The 20327-nt window shown below is 45.7% G+C and overlaps 1 protein-coding gene across 1 annotated transcript in view; it reads left to right on the forward strand.

The window, feature by feature from the left end:
• Positions 1-421: 421 nt before the first annotated feature.
• Positions 422-20327, forward strand: part of LOC144500256 (cell division cycle and apoptosis regulator protein 1-like) — a 107327-nt gene continuing 87421 nt past the window's right edge. The window contains exons 1-4 of the mRNA XM_078222931.1: positions 422-483; positions 2205-2315; positions 3076-3245; positions 6642-6686. Of these exons, the coding sequence (XP_078079057.1) occupies positions 2246-2315; positions 3076-3245; positions 6642-6686 (285 nt within the window). The 5' untranslated portion in view covers positions 422-483; positions 2205-2245. The remainder of the gene's footprint in view (positions 484-2204; positions 2316-3075; positions 3246-6641; positions 6687-20327) is intronic.

Below are 20327 nucleotides of genomic sequence, written 5' to 3' on the forward strand. Positions count from 1 at the left end.
TGGCTAATCCTGCTGACACGAAGGTCAACTTAACATGGCCAATCAATCTAACTCGCACACCTCGGACTGTGGAAGGAAACCAGAGCACCCAGAGGAACCCCACGTAGACACAGGGACAACGTACAAACTCCATACAGACAGTGCCTCAAGGCTGGAATTAAACCTGGGATCCTGGTGCTGTGAGGCAGCAGTGCCAACCACTGTGTCACCATGCCACCGGTATCGGTGCAGACTCGATGGGCTGAAAGATCTCTTCTACACTGTGTGAATCTGTGACAGTGAGGTTTACACTGGATCAGTCAGGTTTACAACGTGAATCATTTATATTTTGTTTTTGCTTCTACCTGAGATGGGGATCTTTCATGATGAGGTTATGAGCGTCGTTTCACATGTTACGTAATGACGTAATCCAGACAGCCCCGTAAGCGGCGTGCTGAGGTCACTAGGCGGCGTGCTGACGCGGCCGCTCCGCTGCTGTTCGAGGTGAGGCTGTTTTCTCTGTTTCGGCCTTTTCTAGCTGCTATTCTCTTCCCCGCTCCCAGTCCCTCAGCTTTCCCTCCCGGCCGCCTCAGCTGTCCGGCCCTCATGTGCAATCCATCCCCTTCATCCAGCTGCCGCTTTCTAGCGTTATCTTTGTCGATGGGACAGAGCCTGATGAAGTAGGCCGCTCTGTGCTGGGTGTGTTCCTGGGGGCTGGGTGAGGGGGTAATTTACCACATCCGCTCCCCGGGGCTGGTGGGTGAGGGGGAATTTCTTCCCCTCCTTCCAGGGGGCTGGGTGAGTAGTTTACAGCCCCCTCCCCCCCCCCCCCGTGCTCGGTGAGGAGGTAGTTTAGCCCCCCCTTCCACCTCCCCCCCCCCCCCACCCCGCCCCTGGGGCTGGGTGAGGGGATAGTTTACCCTCCCGGGACTGGGTGAGGGGGTAGGTAGGCAGTGATTATTGGGTACCACAAGGATCAATGCTGGGACCCCAGCGAGACACATTATATACTAATGATTTGGATGAGGGAACTAAATGTAATATATCCAAACTTGCAGATGATATCAAGTTGGGTGGGAGGGTGAGCTGTGAGGAGGATACAGAGATGCTTCAGTGTGATTTCGACATGACGAGTAAATTGACAATTGATTGGCAGATGCTGTATGATGTGGATAAATGTGAGGTTATCCATTTTGATAGCAAAAACAAAAAGTCCCTAAGTTAGGACAGTAAGAAGTCTCACAACACCAGGTTAAAGTCCAACAGGTTTATTTGGACTCTCAAGCTTTCGGAGTGCTGCTCCTTCATCAGGTGAGTGGACAGACATATGAGGAGAGATTGAGTCAATTAGGATTGTAGTCGCTGGAGTTCAGAAGAATGAGGGGGGATCTCAGAAACCTATAAAATTCTAACAGGACTAGACAAGGTAGGTGCAAGAAGGATGTTAACGATGGATGGGTGTCCAGGACCAGAGATCACAATCTAAGGATACAAGGAAGACCATTTAGGACAGAAATGAGGAGAAATGTCTTCACCCAGAGAGTGGTCAGCCTATGGAATTCGCTACCACAGAAAGTAGTTGAGGGCAAAGCATTGTATGTTTTCAAGAGGCAGTTAGATATAGCATTTGGAGTGAAAGGGATCAGAAGATATTCAGTTTGATTGGCCATGATAATGAAGACACAAAGGACCGAATAGCCTCCTCTTACTCCTATTTCCTATCTTTATTCTCCCCTTTCCCCTCTGGGCCAGGTGAAAGTGTAATTTTCCCCCCATCCCACCTCTGGGGCTGGGTGCAGGCTCGCTACAGGCTCTCGCCACCCAAACCTGGGTCATCTGGGCTGTGCCACTGCTCCCTGGGCCCTCCCTAATAAATCCTCAAAATGATTCCCTTGAATTTCTAATTGCAGGACCTTTGCTGTTGGTAGTATTTTCTTTTTTGTGAAAAGCTATAAAGTGCTAATTGAACACATTTATTCTTTATTGACCATTAGCTGTGTCTGTCTATAATGGGACCACATTTCCCTTCTCCTGTATTGTTTTGGCATAGATCATTCTATTCATTTGTCCAAATCGCCCATTAAGACCATCCTGAAAAATGTGCGTTTTAGCACCTGCTGTTTCAGTGGAGTTGTACATGATAGGAAATGGTAACAAGGTACAGCTTAATTATTTGATCTATACATTGGTAAAATTAATCTTTCCCCTGTGCCTTTAACTCCCAGAATAACTGAACTTGATAAACGATAAAGGGGGATTTGTGAACATGGCTCAGTTTGGAGGACAGAAGAATCCCCCATGGACCACCCAGTTTTCTGCTGCTGTCACACAGCCAGGTCAGTGTTTCTCAGTGCCACTATTTATTACGTGTACATATATGAGTTTATTTTTTGTCACAAGTAAGCTTACCTTAACATTGCAATGAAGTGAAAATCCCTGAATCGCTTCACTTGGCACCTGTTTGGGTACACTGAGGGAGAATTTAGCATGGCCAATGTACCGAATCAGCACATCGTTCGGACTGTGCGAGGAAACAGGAGTACCCAGAGGAAACCCACACAGACACGGGAGAACGTGCAGACTTCCCCAAGCTGAATTGAACCCAGGTCCCTGGCGCTGTGAGGCAGCAGTGCTAACCACTGAGCTGCCATGCTGCCCTAGCTGAGCAGTTTGTGTTTCAGTCTTAACAGTGTACAGCTGTGAACTAAACACCTGGTCATCTTCAGGACTTGTAGAACAAACATTATGGCCTGCTTAGGAATTCTGCGAACAATAAAAAACAATTTGTTAAATACAAACCAAATGTGGGAACTAGTCAGCATGTTTGGCAGCATCTTTAGAGAGAGGAACAGTAAAATGTTAACTGCTTTTCTTTTTACAAGTATTCAGTATTTCCAGTATATTTTGTTTCTAACTTAGATTTCCAGCATCTGCGGTATTTTGCTTTTGGAAGGTTGTTGAGATGCTGTCCCCTGCTCATGAGACCATTGCAATTGTTTAATCCTGATTATGGTTTAGTCTTGGTAATAATGTAACACAGTCAAACTATTGTGCAAGACTCTACCATTGCTGTAAATTTTGCATTTGTTTCTTCAGGTGCCCTTGGTGTTCAGCCGTCATTGCTCGGGGCTTCTCCAGCCATGTACACCCAACAAACAGCTCTGGCTGCAGCAGGCCTCACCACTCAAACAGCTACAGGCTATCAGCTCACCCAGTCAGCAGCCTTACAGCAACAGGCAGCAGCTGCAGCTGTTGCACTGCAACAGGTAGGATTGTCGTGTGTCCTTGTATTACTAACAGAAATGCAGAGGAATCCAGTGGTACTATGATGTAGTTGCACAGTTGATTGTCGCAGTCCTGGTTAATGCAAATGATAAAATAGCAACTGAACAATTGCTCTTTCCCAAACAGTTGGGATAGAATTCTCGTGTCCTCGAGACTGAATCCTTTTGCTCATGGAATTTATCTTTAACCTAGTGAATGTTCCTTCTATAGGTCAAATATGTACTGTCAATGTTCCTTTAAAGACAAATAGATCTGTGTTATGGTCATTGTCGGTTAGAAGATGCAGAGATATTTCTCTAACTCTGCATGGTTTACATGTTCAAATGAATGATGGGGCCAGGAGCAGGTCAGATTGCCACCTTGTTTGGCTGATTAGAAATTGTAAACATTGCAGAATCAGTACGTTGTTGGAGGCTGATATATTCTGTATTTTTAGATTATTTTGCATTGGTAAATGATCAGGTGCGGGACAGAGAATTGTAGATTACCCCAATTACCAAGGGGTTGTTTAAGAAGCTTCCAATTTGTTATATTTTCTGCTGGCTGACAGCTGTTGAGTTCTTGTTTAGTTTATTCTGTGTTTGGAATCAGTGCATGAAGAGGTGGAGGGAAAGGGTTCAGATATTCATGGGAAGAATGAATCAGTGAGAAATAGGTTACATTTACCCATGATTCAAGTGGCACAGAAGAGTTGGGAGATAAGTGTGATGTTGCATAGAACAACTACAGCACAAAACAGACCCTTCAGCCCCACAAGTTGTGCCGAACATATCCCTACCTTTTAGGCCTACCTATAACCCTCCATCCTATTAAGTCCCATGTACTCATCCAGGAGTCTCTTAAAAGACCCTATTGAGTTTGCCTCCACCACCACTGACAGCAGCCGATTCCACTCGCCCACCACCCTCTGTGTGAAAAACTTGCCCCTAACATTTCCCCTGTACCTACCCCCCAGCACCTTAAACCTGTGTCCTCTCGTAGCAGCCATTTCCACCCTGGGAAAAAGCCTCTGAGAGTCCACCCGATCTATGCCTCTCAACATCTTATATACCTCTCATAGGTCTCCTCTCATCCTACGTCTCTCCAAAGAGAAAAGACCGAGCTCCCTCAGCCTATCCTCATAAGGCATGCCACTCAATCCAGGCAACATCCTTGTAAATCTCCTCTGCACCCTTTCAATCTTTTCCACATCCTTCCTGTAATGAGGCGACCAGAACGGAGCACAGTACTCCCAAGTGGGGTCTGACGAGGGTCTTATATAGCTGCATCATTATCCCCGGATTCCTAAACTCAATCCCTCGATTGATAAAGGCCAGCACACCATACGCCTTCTTAACCACCTCCTCCACCTGCAGGGCTGATTTTAGAGTCCTATGGACCCGGACCCTAAGGTCCTTCTGATCCTCTACAGTACTAAGAATCTTTCCCTTTATATTGTACTGCTTCTTCCCATTTGACCTGCCATAATGGACCACTACCCATTTATCTGGGTTGAAGTCCATCTGCCACTTCTCTGCCCAGCCTTGCATCTTATCCATGTCCCTCTGTAACTTCTGACATCCCTCCAGACTATCTTGTATCCATGAAGGATACAAGATTATTAGAGAGAAATTATACCCGCTAAAGTGGTGGTGTTCATAATTTTAAGGTAACTGGCTAAAATAAATATTTGCGAAATAGGCTACTCACAGGTTAGCCCTTTAAATTACCATAATGTACAGCTGAGCACTTAAACAATTCAACAGTATAGTCCAGAAAAACATTCATCGGAACATTGCCAATGAGGACTGTCACCTATGGGTGCTGAGTGAGGAATTTGAGATGCTAAATAACAAGTGTACTGACAGAAAATTTGAAATACTATATGCTCAATAATGCTTGTGATTTAGAACCACAGAAAAGTTACAGAACAGAAGGAAGCCACTTGGTCCATGCTGTCCATGTCAGTCCAAGGACACCCAGATGCCCTTTCTAATCCCACCTTCCTGCACCCAGCCCATAGTCCTGTAGCTTGCAGCACTTAAGGTGCAGATCCAAGTACTTTTTAAGAGTTTAGGCTCTCTGCCTCCACCGTCAACTCAGGCACCAAATTCCAAACACGCACTACCCTCTGCATTTTCCAAAAAAAAGTTTTTTCTCATGTCCCCTCGACATCTTCTGCACTTATCTTGAATCTATGTTCCCTGGTTCTGGAATTCTCCACTAAGGGTAATAATTTTGTCTTGTCCACTCTATCTCTTCCCACATAATGCTGTGCACCTCAGTCGTCACCTCTCGGCCGCCTTTGTTCCAAGGAAAATAACCCCAACATATCCAACCTCTCCTCAGCTACACTTTTCTAACCCTGAAAACATTCTAGTAAACCTCCTCTGCCCCGTCTCCAGAAAATTAACGTCCTTTCTGTAACGTGACCAGAACTGCATACAGTTTGACTATAGTCCTTAAATTCGGTGAAAGTCCTACTGCCCTCATTACAATAATGTGTTTTAATTACTTTGGCCTCCAAAGTAAAGTCTTGATAGTGCATTGGATTTGATGGAATATTCCTGTTTCTGTTTTACATTTCTGCTTCACCAGTCAAATGAGGTGTTTCCTGTAAACTGTATTGCTGTACTTTTAACTTGTGTGTTTGGAAATAATCCATCCACATTACTCTCTTTTCATGTAGATTTTCCCCTGCTCTTGGTGCCAGGCCCAATATTGAGAATTCACAATGTGAAGAATCTGATGACAAAATCTGAGCACCCAACAAATTGAATTTGAAATACAAGCATGGAATGCTGGAAAAACTCAATTGGTCTGGCAGCAGCTGCAGAAAGGAAAACACTTAACATTTTGAAGCCTGTATGACGCCTCTTCAGAGCTGAATTTGAACTCTTATTTTTGGAGCCCTTGGAGGAGGGATGTGGAAACAGGAGGAGCAGGCCATTGCCTGTTTTACAGTTCAGTGAGATATGACTGATATGTGGCCCATCCTTATGCTCTCTCTGGCTCAAAAAAGTCCCTTAATGTCTTTTTAACACTTCATCCTGCATTAATTGCCATTTGCCAATGAGTTCCAGACTTCTGCCAGATTTTCATTGTAGAAATGTTTCTGAAAAGTATGCTCTGATAGTTAGACTAGGTCCCCGGTCCAAGACTCCCCAGCCCATGGAAAGTTTCTCTCTCTCAACCCATGTGCAAATGTTTGATTGTGATTGGGGCTCTTGGGGATAGTTGTGTTTGAAGAGCCATTTTACCATCAATAAATCTGCTACAGAGGAGTTGCTCAGTGTTTAATTTGCTGTATAACGGGTGTATGTAAAGACAGCAGTGAATAAATAAAATTTTCATTGCCTGTTGGTTTTCATTCACAGTGCTATCTGTTTGCTTTTCAGCAATATCAGCAGCCCCAACAAACCATTTACAGTGTCCAGCAACAGGTTTGTGTAATTTATTCTTTGGAGTTTTAGTTTGAGTGGAGTCGATGTCTGGTTTACATTGAAACATATTCCTTTTTGTGATGGGCTTTGCAATTAATTTTTGCCTTTAAAATTCTGGATGATAATCTCTAATTCATTAAGATTGACGTTTGATTGTGAATTATAAATATGTTTTCAGTTAGTAAAATTACATTGGTTGGTAATCATTTGAAAAGGCCCCTGTGTGAATGAAGCCTATTCAACACACACACTGTGGAGTTTGCATGTTCTCCCCATGTCTGTGTGGATTTCTCCTGGGTGCCCCGGTCTCCTCCCACACTCCAAAGATGTGAAATAAACGGTATATTTGCCCTTCCTTCTGACCGACTGTCAGTTTCCAGCAGTCGCCATTTTTGCTCTTTTTTCAATTATGTATTTTTTCGGTTCAGATATTAAACTCCTATAGCTCTTCACACTGATGATTTTGGTGTCAGATTTACCTTTGGATTTAGCACATTTTCAAGAAAGACTGGCCACTTGGGTAAGGTCTGTGTCTCCCATTCTAAATTAAGTAGTTTGAAGTGATGCAATAGCTTCCATATCTTGCTTGATTGAAGATGTTTTGGTGTTGCTGAATATTATGTTGTTTGTTCCAATTATATTGTTTTGGCATTAATGTACACTGGAGGTTCTTGAAGGTAGTTGAGTCGATGTGGCCAATCAAGTTTACTGATGTGCTGCATTAAAGGTGTGTGTCTTTGATTTTGCAATCTGAGAGGGATGGTCACTTCGAGTGTTGAAGGTCAGCTTAGGTGTCATTGCTGAAAGGTTGTATTCTCCATTTCATAGAATCCCAACAGTGTAGAAGGAGGCCATTCAGCCCATCCAGCCTGCAGCGACAACAATCCTATCCAGACTCTATCCCCATAGCCCCATGTATTTATCTGCTATTTCCCTGACACTAAGGTCAATTTAATGTGGCCAATCAGCATAACCTGCACGTCTTTGGACTGTGGGAGGAAACCGGAGCACCCGGAGGAAACCCACGCAGGCACAGGGAGAATGTGCAAACTCCACACACACAAGCCGGGAATCGAACCCAGGTCCCTGGAGCTGTGAAGCAGCAGTGCTAACCACTGTGCTACCGTGCTGCCCACGGTATCATAGAAGGTTGTGTTCTGAGTAAATAATAAGATACTTCAGTTCTTGTAATGCTCCCAAAGAGCAAAGTTGTGATTCATTGCACCTCAGAACAGCCACTGGGTAAATTCTACTGATTGCTCAATATGGTGAAAGGGGGTGATTTTCCTATTGCTAATCACAGGGACCAAGATCAACCCATTGTGACTTAATTACCTGGATTTTGCAGTCAGTGGCAAGCAAACAGTGCCAGGTGTTTATTGTACTGGGCTGCTATGTGTCCACTTTGTGAACAGAGCAAGCAATAATGTGTCTCTTCAGTCGAAAATCTTTTACTGAAGTATACAGAGCCTTAACCTGGAAACATAAATTATAATAATGCATTGAAAACCACATAGAGACAATGAAATAGAAAGCAAAAGAAAGATGAACTTAAAACATCTCCAACAATAATTTAAACTTGAAGGAATGAGACTTTGTTATTTTCAGGGCCAGAAAGTTTGTTTGGCTCTATTTTTTTAATTTATTCACTTTTGGGATGTGTATGTCATGGTAAGGCAGCATTTATTTCCCATCTCTAATTGCCCTTGAGAATGTGATGCTGAGCCATCATCTTGAACCACTGTAGTGTCTGTAGGTATGCCCAAGTATTGTTAGGAAGGGAGTTCCAGGATTTTGACCCAAGGACAGTGAAGTAATGGTGATCTCCCTCCAAGTCAGGCTTGATTGTGACTTGGAGGGAGACAATGTGGTGTTCCCATGTGTCTTGCTGCTCTTGTCCTCTTAGGTGATGAGGGTCATTCATTTGTAAGGTGTTGTTGAAGGAGCCTTGCTAAATTGTTGCAGTGCATTTTGTAGATTGTATGCACTGCTGCCACTATGCATCAGTGATGAAGGAAATTATATGAAGATGAAGAAAATATATATAGTGATATATAGGGTCAAGTGGGTTGTTTTATCTTGCCACAAGACAACTCATGCCTTCAAAATGTAGTCCCACTGAATTGACAAAACCTAGGTTTTTCTGGTATGTTTAGAGTACAACAGATGAATGCATTCCATGTATTGCAGTGCTGAGTCTCACATTTGGATATTATTTCAGTGCAGCTTCAAAAGGAGGAGGGCAATTGGGCTAGCCAACTTGCTGATCTCTATGTTTAACTGTACTGAATTCCTGAATGAAGTTGATAATGGCTATGGAGGGGAAGACTTCCCGGCCACAGTACCTTTTCCCCATCCCGACAGATCCATTCATTCAACTGTGAGATCATTTCAGTAATAGGGTGGCACAGTGGTTAGCACTGCTGCCTCAGCACCAGGGACTCGGGTTCGATTCCCGGCTTGAGTCACTGTCTGTGTGGAGTTTGCACATTCTCCCCGTACATGTGTGGATTTCCTCCGGGTGCTCCGATTTCCTCCCACAAACCAAAAACGTACGGGTTAGGTGTCAGGGGAACGAGCTTGGGTAAAGACATGGGATTATGGGGATAGGGCCTGGGTGGAATTGTGGTCTGGAATTCCAATTCCAGACTCGATGGGCCGAATGGCCGTCTTCTACACCGTAGGAATCTATGAATAGAGCACGTCAAGCCACTCTGGTCAATATATGAAAAAATATCTTTCCCTGACTCGATGGTATTATGATGTGGAGATGCCGGCGTTGGACTGGGGTAAACACAGTAAGAAGTTTAACAACACCAGGTTAAAGTCCAACAGGTTTATTTGGTAGCAAAAGCCACACAAGCTTTCGGAGCTCTAAGCCCCTTCTTCAGGTGAGTGGGAATTCTGTTCACAAACAGAGCTTATAAAGACACAGACTCAATTTACATGAATAATGGTTGGAATGCGAATACTTACAACTAATCAAGTCTTTAAGAAACAAAACAATGTGAGTGGAGAGAGCATCAAGACAGGCTAAAAAGATGTGTATTGTCTCCAGACAAGACAGCTAGTGAAACTCTGCAGGTCCACGCAACTGTGGGAGTTACAAATAGTGTGACATGAATCCAATATCCCGGTTGAGGCCGTCCTCGTGTGTGCGGAACTTGGCTATCAGTTTCTGCTCAGCGACTCTGCGCTGTCATGTGTCGCGAAGGCCGCCTTGGAGAACGCTTACCCGAATATCAGAGGCCGAATGCCCGTGACCGCTTCAGCGCGGGGAGCACTTCAGCGGTCACGGGCATTCGGCCTCTGATATTCGGGTAAGCGTTCTCCAAGGCGGCCTTCGCGACACACGACAGCGCAGAGTCGCTGAGCAGAAACTGATAGCCAAGTTCCGCACACACGAGTTCGGCTTCAACCGGGATATTGGGTTCATGTCACACTATTTGTAACTCCCACAGTTGCGTGGACCTGCAGAGTTTCACTGGTTGTCTTGTCTGGAGACAATACACATCTTTTTAGCCTGTCTTGATGCTTTCTCCACTCACATTGTTTTGTTTCTTAAAGACTTGATTAGTTGTAAGTATTCGCATTCCAACCATTATTCATGTAAATTGAGTCTGTGTCTTTATAAGCTCTGTTTGTGAACAGAATTCCCACTCACCTGAAGAAGGGGCTTAGAGCTCCGAAAGCTTGTGTGGCTTTTGCTACCAAATAAACCTGTTGGACTTTAACCTGGTGTTGTTAAACTTCTTACTTCGATGGTATTAGACAGGAACTTTCAGAAGTTGATTGGGGGAGTCTGTTGGTAGACAAAGGGACATCTGGTAAGTGGGAGGCTTTCAAAAGTGTGTTAACCAGGGTTCAGAGCAAGCACATTCCATTTAGAGTAAAGGGTAAGGCTGGTAGAAGTAGGGAGCCCTTGATGCCTTGGGATATTGAGACCCTGGTCAAGAAGAAGGAGGCATATGACATGCATAGGCAGCTGGGATCGAGTGGATCCCTTGAAGAGCAGAAAGCATGTCAGAGTAGAGTTAAGAGAAAAATCCGAAGGGCGAAAAGATGACACGAAATTGCTTTGGCAGATAAGGCAAAGGAGAATCCAGAGAGCTTCTACAAATACATGAAGGGCAAAAGAGTGACTCAGAAGAGACAGGGCTGCTTAAGGATCCACAAGAGATGGGCGAGATCCTAAATTAATGTTTCTCATCTGTATTTAATGTTGAGAAAGGCATGGCTGTTAAGGAACTTGGGGAAATAAATAGTCATGTCTTGAGGAGTGTATATATTACAGAGAAGGTGGTGCTGGAAGTCTTAAAGTGCATCAAGGTAGATAAATCCCCGGGACCTGATGAAGTGTATTCCAAGACGTTGTGGGAGGCTAGGGAGGAGATTTCAGGTCCCCTAGCAGAGATATTTGAATCATCGACAGCCACAGGTGAGGTGCCTGAAAATTGGAGGGTGACAAATGTTGTGCCTTTGTTTAAGAAGGGCTGCAGGAAAAGCCTGGGAACTATAGGCCAGTGACCCTAATGTCTGTAGTGGGTAATTTGTTAAAAGGTATTCTGAGACAGGATCTGCCGGCATTTAGAGAAGCAAAGACTGATTAGGGACAGTCAGCATGGCTTTGTGAGTGGAAAATCATGTCTCTCAAATTTGATTGCGTTTTTTGAAGGGGTAACCAAGAAGGTAGATGAGGGCAGTGCAGTTGATGTTGTCTGCATGGACTTCAACATGGTGGGTTGTTGCATGAGTTTAAATCTCGGGATCCAAGGTGAGGTAGCCAATTGGATACAAAATCGGCTTGATGACAGAAGGCAGCGAGAGGGTGGCTGGAGAGGGTTGTTTTTTAAACTGAAGGCCTGTGACCAGCGGTGTGCCTCAGGGATCAGTGCTGGGTCCACTGTTATTTGTCATTTATATTAATGATTTGGATGAGAATATAGGAGGCATGGTTAGTAAGTTTGCAAATGACACCAAAATTGGTGGCACAGTGGACAGTGAAGAAGGTTATCTCAGATTGCAACGGGATCTTGATCAATTGGGCCAATGGGCTGTTGATTGCAGATGGAGATTAATTTAGATAAATGCGATGTGACACATTTTGGTAGATCGAACCAGGGCAGGGCTTACTCAGTTAATGGTAGGACATTGGGGAGAGTTATAGAACAAAGAGATCTAGGAGTACAGGTTTATAGCTCCTTGAAAGTGGAGTCAGAAGTGGACAGGGTGGTGAAGAAGGCATTTGGCATGCTTGGTTTCATTGGTCAGAATATTGTATACAAGAGTTTGGACGTGTTGTTGAAGTTGTACACGACATTGGTAAGGCAACACTTGGAATACTGTGTACAGTTCCGGTCGCCCTATTATAGAAAGGATACTATTAAACTAGAAAGAGTGCAGAAAAGATTTACTCGGATGCTACCGGGACTTGTTGGTTTGTGTCATAAGGAGAGGCTGGATAGACTGGGACTTTTGTGCCTGGAGTGTAGGGGGCTGAGGGGTGATCTTATAGAAGTCTATAAAATAATGGCGGGCATAGATCAGCGAGATAGTCAATATCTTTTCCTAAAGGTAGGGGAGTCTAAAACTAGAGGGCATAGCTTTAAGGTGAGAGGAGAGAGATATAGAAGTGTCCAGAGGGGCAGTTTTTTCACAGAGAGGGTGGCGAGTGTCTGGAACAAGCTGCCAGAGGCAGTAGTAGAGGCGGGTACAATTTTGTCAGGGAAAGGCACGAATGAAAAGTGGAACTTTTTCAAGGAACAAATACTGGGTGTCCTTGATAGGTATGTCCCTGTCAGGCAGGGAGGAAATGGCCGAGTGAGGGAACCATGGTTCACGAAAGAGGTGGAATGTCTTGTGAAAAGGAAGAGGGAAGCTTATGAAGGGATGAGGAAACAAGGTTCAGATGGCTCGATTGAGGGTTACAAGTTAGCAAGGAATGAGCTGAAAAAGGGGCTTAGGAGAGCGAGGAGGGGACATGAGAAGTCCTTGGCGGGTCGGATCAAGGAAAACGCCAAGGCTTTTTACTCTTATGTGAGGAATAAAAGAATGACCAGGGTGAGGTTGGGGCCGGTCAAGGACAGTAGTGGGAACTTGTATATGGAGTCAGTAGAGATAGGAGAGGTGATGAATGAATACTTTTCTTCAGTGTTCACCAAGGAGAGGGGCCATGTTTTTGAGGAAGAGAAGGTGTTACAGGCTAATAGGCTGGAGGAAATAGATGTTCGGAGGGAGGATGTACTGGCAGTTTTGAATAAACTGAAGGTCGATAAGTCCCCTGGGCCTGATGAAATGTATCCTAGGATTCTTTGGGAGGCAAGGGATGAGATTGCAGAGTCTTTGGCTTTGATCTTTGGGTCCTCACTGTCCACGGGAATGGTGCCAGAAGACTGGAGAGTGGCGAATGTTGTTCCTCTGTTTAAGAAAGGGAATAGAAATGACCCTGGTAATTATAGACCGGTTAGTCTTACTTCGGTGGTTGGTAAACTGATGGAAAAGGTCCTTAGGGATGGGATTTACGACCATTTGGAAAGATGCGGATTAATCTGGGATAGTCAGCACGGATTCGTGAAGGGCAAGTCGTGCCTCACAAATTTGATAGAATTTTTTGAGGAGGTAACTAAGTGTGTTGATGAAGGTAGGGCAGTTGATGTCATATACATGGATTTTAGTCAGGCGTTTGATAAGGTCCCCCATGGTCAGCTTATGATGAAAGTGAGGAGGTGTGGGATAGAGGGAAAGTTGGCCGATTGGATAGGTAACTGGCTATCTGATTGAAGACAGAGGGTGGTGGTGGATGGAAAATTTTCGGACTGGAGGCAGGTTGCTAGTGGAGTGCCACAGGGATCAGTGCTTGGTCCTCTGCTCTTTGTGATTTTTATCAATGACTTAGAGGAGGGGGCTGAAGGGTGGATCAGTAAATTTGCTGATGACACCAAGATTGGTGGAGTAGTAGATGTGGTGGAGGGCTGTTGTAGGCTGCAAAGAGACATAGATAGGATGCAAAGCTGGGCTGAAAAATGGCAAATGGAGTTTAACCATGATAAATGTGAGGTGATTCATTTTGGTAGGACTAATTTAAATGTGGATTACAGGGTCAAAGGTAGGGTTCTGAAAACTGTGGAGGAACAGAGAGATCTTGGGGTCCATATCCACAGATCTCTAAAGGTTGCCACTCAAGTGGATAGAGCTGTGAAGAAGGCCTATAGTGTGTTAGCTTTTATTAACAGGGGGTTGGAGTTTAAGAGCCGTGGGGTTATGCTGCAACTGTACAGGACCTTGGTGAGACCACATTTGGAATATTGTGTGCAGTTCTGGTCACCTCACTATAAGAAGGATGTGGAAGCGCTGGAAAGAGTGCAGAGGAGATTTACCAGGATGCTGCCTGGTTTGGAGGGTAGGTCTTATGAGGAAAGGTTGAGGGAGCTCGGGCTGTTCTCTCTGGAGCGGAGGAGGCTGAGGGGAGACTTAATAGAGGTTTATAAAATGATGAAGGGGATAGATAGAGTGAACGTTCAAAGACTATTTCCTCGGGTGGATGGAGCTATTACAAGGGGGCATAACTATAGGGTTCATGGTGGGAGATATAGGAAGGATATCAGAGGTAGGTTCTTTCCGCAGAGAGTGGTTGGGGTGTGGAATGGACTGCCTGCAGTTGTTGTACCTGTTAATTCTCAGATACTTTCAACCAGTTTACTTACTCCAAGGTTTTACCCCGGTGCCCTTATTTGCAAGGTGGACAAAGGACAAACACAAGTAAAGATTCAACAAGTTTATTAAATAACACTATTAACCCTTAAATTACCCACATAAAACAAGAGGATACCCCAGCAGATTCAAGTATACTACCCGTAAAGATGGCTTGGTTAAACTGCAGGCCTGATTCTCTGAGTCCCTCTGGTCTGTTGTCACGAAGGTGAGTCTCGATGGCCGCTTCTTCCTTCCTTCCTTGTCTGGTCAGTCTTCCGAATGGTCACGGCTGTCTCCCCTGTCGAGTCTTCGCTCCTGTGTGCCTCTGAGTGTGTCCCTTTATCCCCAGCCTGCTTGCCTTTCCAGAAACTTCTCTGGCTTCCGGCCAATGAGGTCCCAGGAGGGGGTTCCAATACCCAGTGGGTTTCTTGATGTCTGCCTGACAGGACACCAGGGTCCACCCCCCAGGTTTCTTGATGTCTGCCTGACAGGACACCAGGGTCCGCCCCCCAGGTGTCCATCTCCATGTTGTTGAACTTGTTATCAGGTACGCTTTCTACAGGATCTCTTGGTGACAGAAAGTCTGGCCCGATCTGGGCTTCTAACAATAGACCGATGCATTTCAATGAGGTGCCATGATCTCCTGCTAAGTCTCAAGTAGAGTGTAACAACCTTTGATGGGTGGTTGATGGGTCAGGCCCAGACACATTTGTGTATTGTACAATTGGCCTGCCTGCGGTTTGACTGTTTGATTTCAATGTGCCCAATTCTTTAATTTAGGATATCCAATTTTATCAGCCTTAAAACTAGGCCCTGTTTATATCACCACACAGTGATAGTGGAGTCAGACACTTTAGGAACATTTAAGCGGTTATTGGATAGGCACATGGAGCACACCAGGATGATAGGGAGTGGGATAGCTTGATCTTGGTTTCTGATAAAGCTCGGCACAACATCGTGGGCCGAAGGGCCTGTTCTGTGCTGTACTGTTTTATGTTCTACGTCCTAAAAAGCATTTAGACAGTTACATGATAAGATGGCTATTGAGGAAGATGGGCCAAATGTGGGCAATTGGGGCCAGCTGAATGATTAAAAACTGGACGACATGGACAAAATGGGTCGAAAGGCCTGTTTCCATGCTGTAAACCTCTAAGACTCGTGGTCTTTAAAGGCTTCCCAATCCCCGGCTTCCCACTGAACTTTTATGCTGTCCCAGACTTCTCTCATCAGCCATGGTTGCCTTGTCCTCCCCTTAGTGTGCTGCTTCTTCCTTGGGATGAAATTTTGCTGTGTCTCCCGCATTATTCCCAGAAACTTCTGCCATTGCTGTTCCACCATTATCTTTCTTGCTAGGTTCCTCTCCCAGTCAACTCCGGCAAACACCTCCCTCATGCCTCTGTCGTTGCCTTTACTCAACTGCAATAATATTACATCTGATTCCAGCTTCTCACTCTCAAGCTGCGGGGAGAATTCTATCATATTATGGTCACTGCCTCAAGTCTGCCTCATTACACATCACCAAATCCAGAATTGCTTGTTCCGTAGTGGGCTCCATCAAAGCTGCTCCAAAAAGCCATCTTGTTGACATTCCACAAACTCCTTTTCTTGGGATCCACGACCAACGTGATTTTCCCAGTCCACCTGCATATTGAAGTCCTCCCATGATTACTGTAACCTTGCCTTTCTTACACTCGGAGATAAAAGAGGTATGTATCTTGTGCCCCACATCCTGACTGCGGCTCGGAGGCCTATACGTAACTCCCATCAAGGTCTTTTTACCTTTGCTGTTCCTCAACTGTACCCACATAGATTCTACATCTTCTGAACGAACATTGTTTATTGCTATCAATATAATTTCATTTCTAACTAACAAGGCAACCCTAACCCCTCTGCCTATCTTTTCCAAGGATGTGTATTCTTGGATATTTAGCTCCGAGCCCTGATCCCCTTGCAGCCATGTCTCTGATGCCCATATTGTACCCATCAATTTCAATCTGCACTACAAGCTCATTTATTTTATTTTGTGTACTGTGCACATTCAAATACAACACTCAGTCCTGCATTAACCGACACTCTTCTCATTGTCATCCCCTTATCTGCTGTGCCAGAAGGTAGATTCCTTACTGTTTCCAAACTCTCTGTCCTATTGTTTGTTCTGGAGACTTTAACCTGTATTCACCTCTCTTTCCTTTTAAATTTTTTCATTGTTTTGCATGCAGTTGAAACCAGCTCCCCAATGCTAACCTGCTGCTTTGTTTCCCATTAACCACTATACTACTTGTAGTTTTACCCTTCGCTTCCCCCCCCCACTTGCTAGCTTAAAGTACTTGTGACTCTGATGGAGGGTCATTTAGATTCAACAACGGCTCTGTTCTGTCTCGCAACACCAGGTTAAAGTTGAACAAATTTATTTGGTAGCACAAGCCACAAGCTTTTGGAGCACTGCCCCTTCATCAGGTGAGGGGGAGTTGTGTTCACAAACAGGGCATATATAGACACACACTCAATTTACAAGATAATGGTTGGAATGCAAGTCTTTACAGGTAATCAAGCCTTAAAGGTACAGACAATGTAAGTGGAGAGAGGGTTAAGCACAGGTTAAAGAGATGTGTAATGTGTATTGTCTCCAGCCAGGACAGTTAATGAGATTTTGCAAGCCCAGGCAAGTCGTGGGGGTTACAGATAGTGTGACATGAACCCAAGATCCCGGTTGAGGCCGTCCTCATGTGTGCGGAACTTGGCTATCAGTTTCTGCTCAGCGATTCTGCGTTGTGAGTTGTGAAGGCCGCCTTGGTGAATGCTTACCCGAAGATCAGAGGCTGAATGCCCGTGACCACTGAAGTGTTCTCCAACAGGAAGAGAACACTCCTGCCTGGTGATTGTCGAGCGGTGTTCATTCATCCGTTGTCGTAGCGTCTGCATGGTCTCCCCAATGTACCATGCCTCGGGACATTCTTTCCTGCAGCGTATCAGGTAGACAACGTTGGCCGAGTTGCAAGAGTATGTACCATGTACCTGGTGGATGGTGTTCGCTCCATGAGATGATGGCATCCGTGTCGATGATCCGGCACGTCTTCGAGGTTGCTGTGGCAGGGTTCTTGAGGAACCCTGGGGCTCAATTTCTGAGCCGAGGGCTCAATTTCTGCCCCACCACCAAAATGGACCCCATCAGTCTCGCAGCGGACACAGGAATTCATCAGGCAAATGAGGCTGCGGGAGTTCTTCCACAGACCCCAAGAGGTGAACACAATGAGACAGCCCATGAACCGGAACAGCCGACAGAGAGATCTGCTGTGCAGCAACCAAAGAGGAAAGAGTCGAATTGGACTCCTCCAGAAGGCCGCTGCGCTCGACTCAACATGTATGCCCAAGCCGTCAGGAGGTGCGTCAATCCCAGATTCATCAGCCGCACTCAGAAGACAGCCCCGAACGTCACCCAAGCACAACGCGACGCCATTCGCACGCTCAAGACCAACCGCAACATTGTCATCAAACCAGCAGACACTGTCATACTGAACAAAACTGATTACTGCAAAGAAGTGTACCGACAACTGAACAACGAGGAACACTACAGACAGTTACCCGCAGATCCGACCAAAGAACATACCCGTCAACTCAACAGACTGATCAAGACCTTTGATCTGGACCTTCAGAGCACCCTCCATGCTCTCATCCCACGTACTCCCCGCGTTGGAGATCTCTACTGCCTCCTGAAGATACACAAGGCCAACACATCTTACCGTCCCATCGTATCAGGCAATGGGACCCTGTGTGAGAACCTCTCTGGCTACGTCGAGGGCATCCTGGAACCCATTGTACAAAGAACCCCCAGCTTTTGTCGCGACATTGCGGACTTCCTGCAGAAACTCAGCACACACAGAAGAGTTGAACCAGGAGCACTCCTTGTCACAATGGATGTCTCGGCACTCTACACCAGCATCCCCCACGACGATGGCATTGTTGCAACTGCCCCAGTACTCAATGTCGACAACTGCTAATCTCCAGATGCAATTTTACAACTCATCTGCTTCATCCTGGACAACAACGTCTTCACCTTCAACAACCAGTTCTTCATCCAGACACACGGAACAGCCATGGGGACCAAATTCGCACCTCAATATGCCAACATCTTCATGCACAGGTTCAAACAAGACCTCTTCACCGCACAGGACCTTCAACTGATGCTATACACTAGATACATCGATGACATTTTCTTCCTTTGGACTCATGGCGAACAATCACTGAAACAACTATATGATGACATCAACAAGTTCCATCCCACCATCAGACTCACCATGGACTACTCTCCGGAATCGGTTGCGTTCTTGGACACATGCATCTCCATCAAGGACGGTCACCTCAGCACTTCACTGTACCGCAAGCCCATGGATAACCTCACGATGCTCCACTTCTCCAGCTTCCACCCTAAAGACGTTAAAGAAGCCATCCCCTACGGACAAGCCCTCTGTATACACTGGATCTGCTCAGATGAGGAGGATCACAACAGACACCTCCAGACGCTGAAAGATGCCCTCATAAGAACAGGATATAGCGCTCGACTTATCGATCGACAGTTCCGACGCGCCACAGCGAAAAACCGCACCGACCTCCTCGGAAGACAAACACGGGACACGGCGGACAGAGTACCCTTCGTCATTCAGCACTTCCTCGGAGCGGAGAAGCTATGACATCTTCTCCGGAGCCTTCAACATGTCATTGATGAAGACGAACATCTCGCCAAGGCCATCCCCACACCCCCACTTCTTGCCTTCAAACAACCATGCAACCTCAAACAGACCATTGTGCACAGCAAACTACCCAGCCTTCAGGAGAACAGTGACCATGACACCACACAACCCTGCCACAGCAACCTCTGCAAGACGTGCCGGATCATCGACACGGATGCCATCATCTCGGGTGAGAACACCATCCACCAGGTACATGGTACATACTCTTGCAACTCAGCCAACGTTGTCTACCTGATACGCTGCAGGAAAGGATGTCCCGAGGCATGGTACATTGGGGAGACCATGCAGACACTACGACAATGGATGAATGATCAGCGCTCGTCAATCACCAGGCAGGAGTGTCCCCTTCCTGTTGGGGAACACCAGCAGTCATGGGCATTCAGCCTCTGACCTTCGGGTAAGCGTTCTCCAAGGCGGCCTTCACGACATACGACAACGCAGAATCGTTGAGCAGAAACTGATAGCCAAGTTCTGCACACATGAGGATGGCCTCAACCGGGATTTTGGGTTCATGTCCCACTATCTGTAACCCCCACGAATTGTCTCGGCTTGCAAAGTCTCACTAACTGTCCTGGCTGGAGACACTACACATCCCTTTAACCTGTGCTTAACCCTCTCTCCACTCACATTGTCTGCATCTGTAAAGACTTGATTACCTGTAAAGACTCGCATTCCAACCATTATTTTGTAAATTGAGTTTGTGTCTATATATACCCTGTTTGTGAACACAACTCCCACTCACCTGATGAAGGGGCAGTGCCCCGCAAGCTCGTGGCTTGTGCTACCAAATACATTTGTTGGACTTTAACCTGGTGTTGTGAGATCTCTTACTGTGCTAATCCCAGTCCAACGCCGACATCTCCATATCTGTTCTCTCTCCACAGATGCTGTCAGACCTGCTGAAATTTCCAAGCATTTTCTGTTTTTGTTTCAGGTTCCAGCATCCGCAGGATTTTGTTCATCTGAGTAGCAATGTTAATCACCTCCTGTCTCTATTTGAGTATTGATCGATTTTGAAAAATACCAGGGCCAAAAACATTGCACCATTGAAGGTGGCTTTCCACCAGTTAATTATTCTTACTATGGATTGTTCCACAGTCAAGCGTCTCATTGCCATGTGACCCATTTGGCCCACCTCATTCCCAAGAGCCAGGTCCAGCAATGTAACCTTTCCCATTGGACTGAAAGCACATTGTTGCAG

The sequence above is a fragment of the Mustelus asterias genome, chromosome 11, assembly GCF_964213995.1.
Source record: "Mustelus asterias chromosome 11, sMusAst1.hap1.1, whole genome shotgun sequence".
NCBI classification, from domain to species: Eukaryota; Metazoa; Chordata; class Chondrichthyes; order Carcharhiniformes; family Triakidae; genus Mustelus; species Mustelus asterias.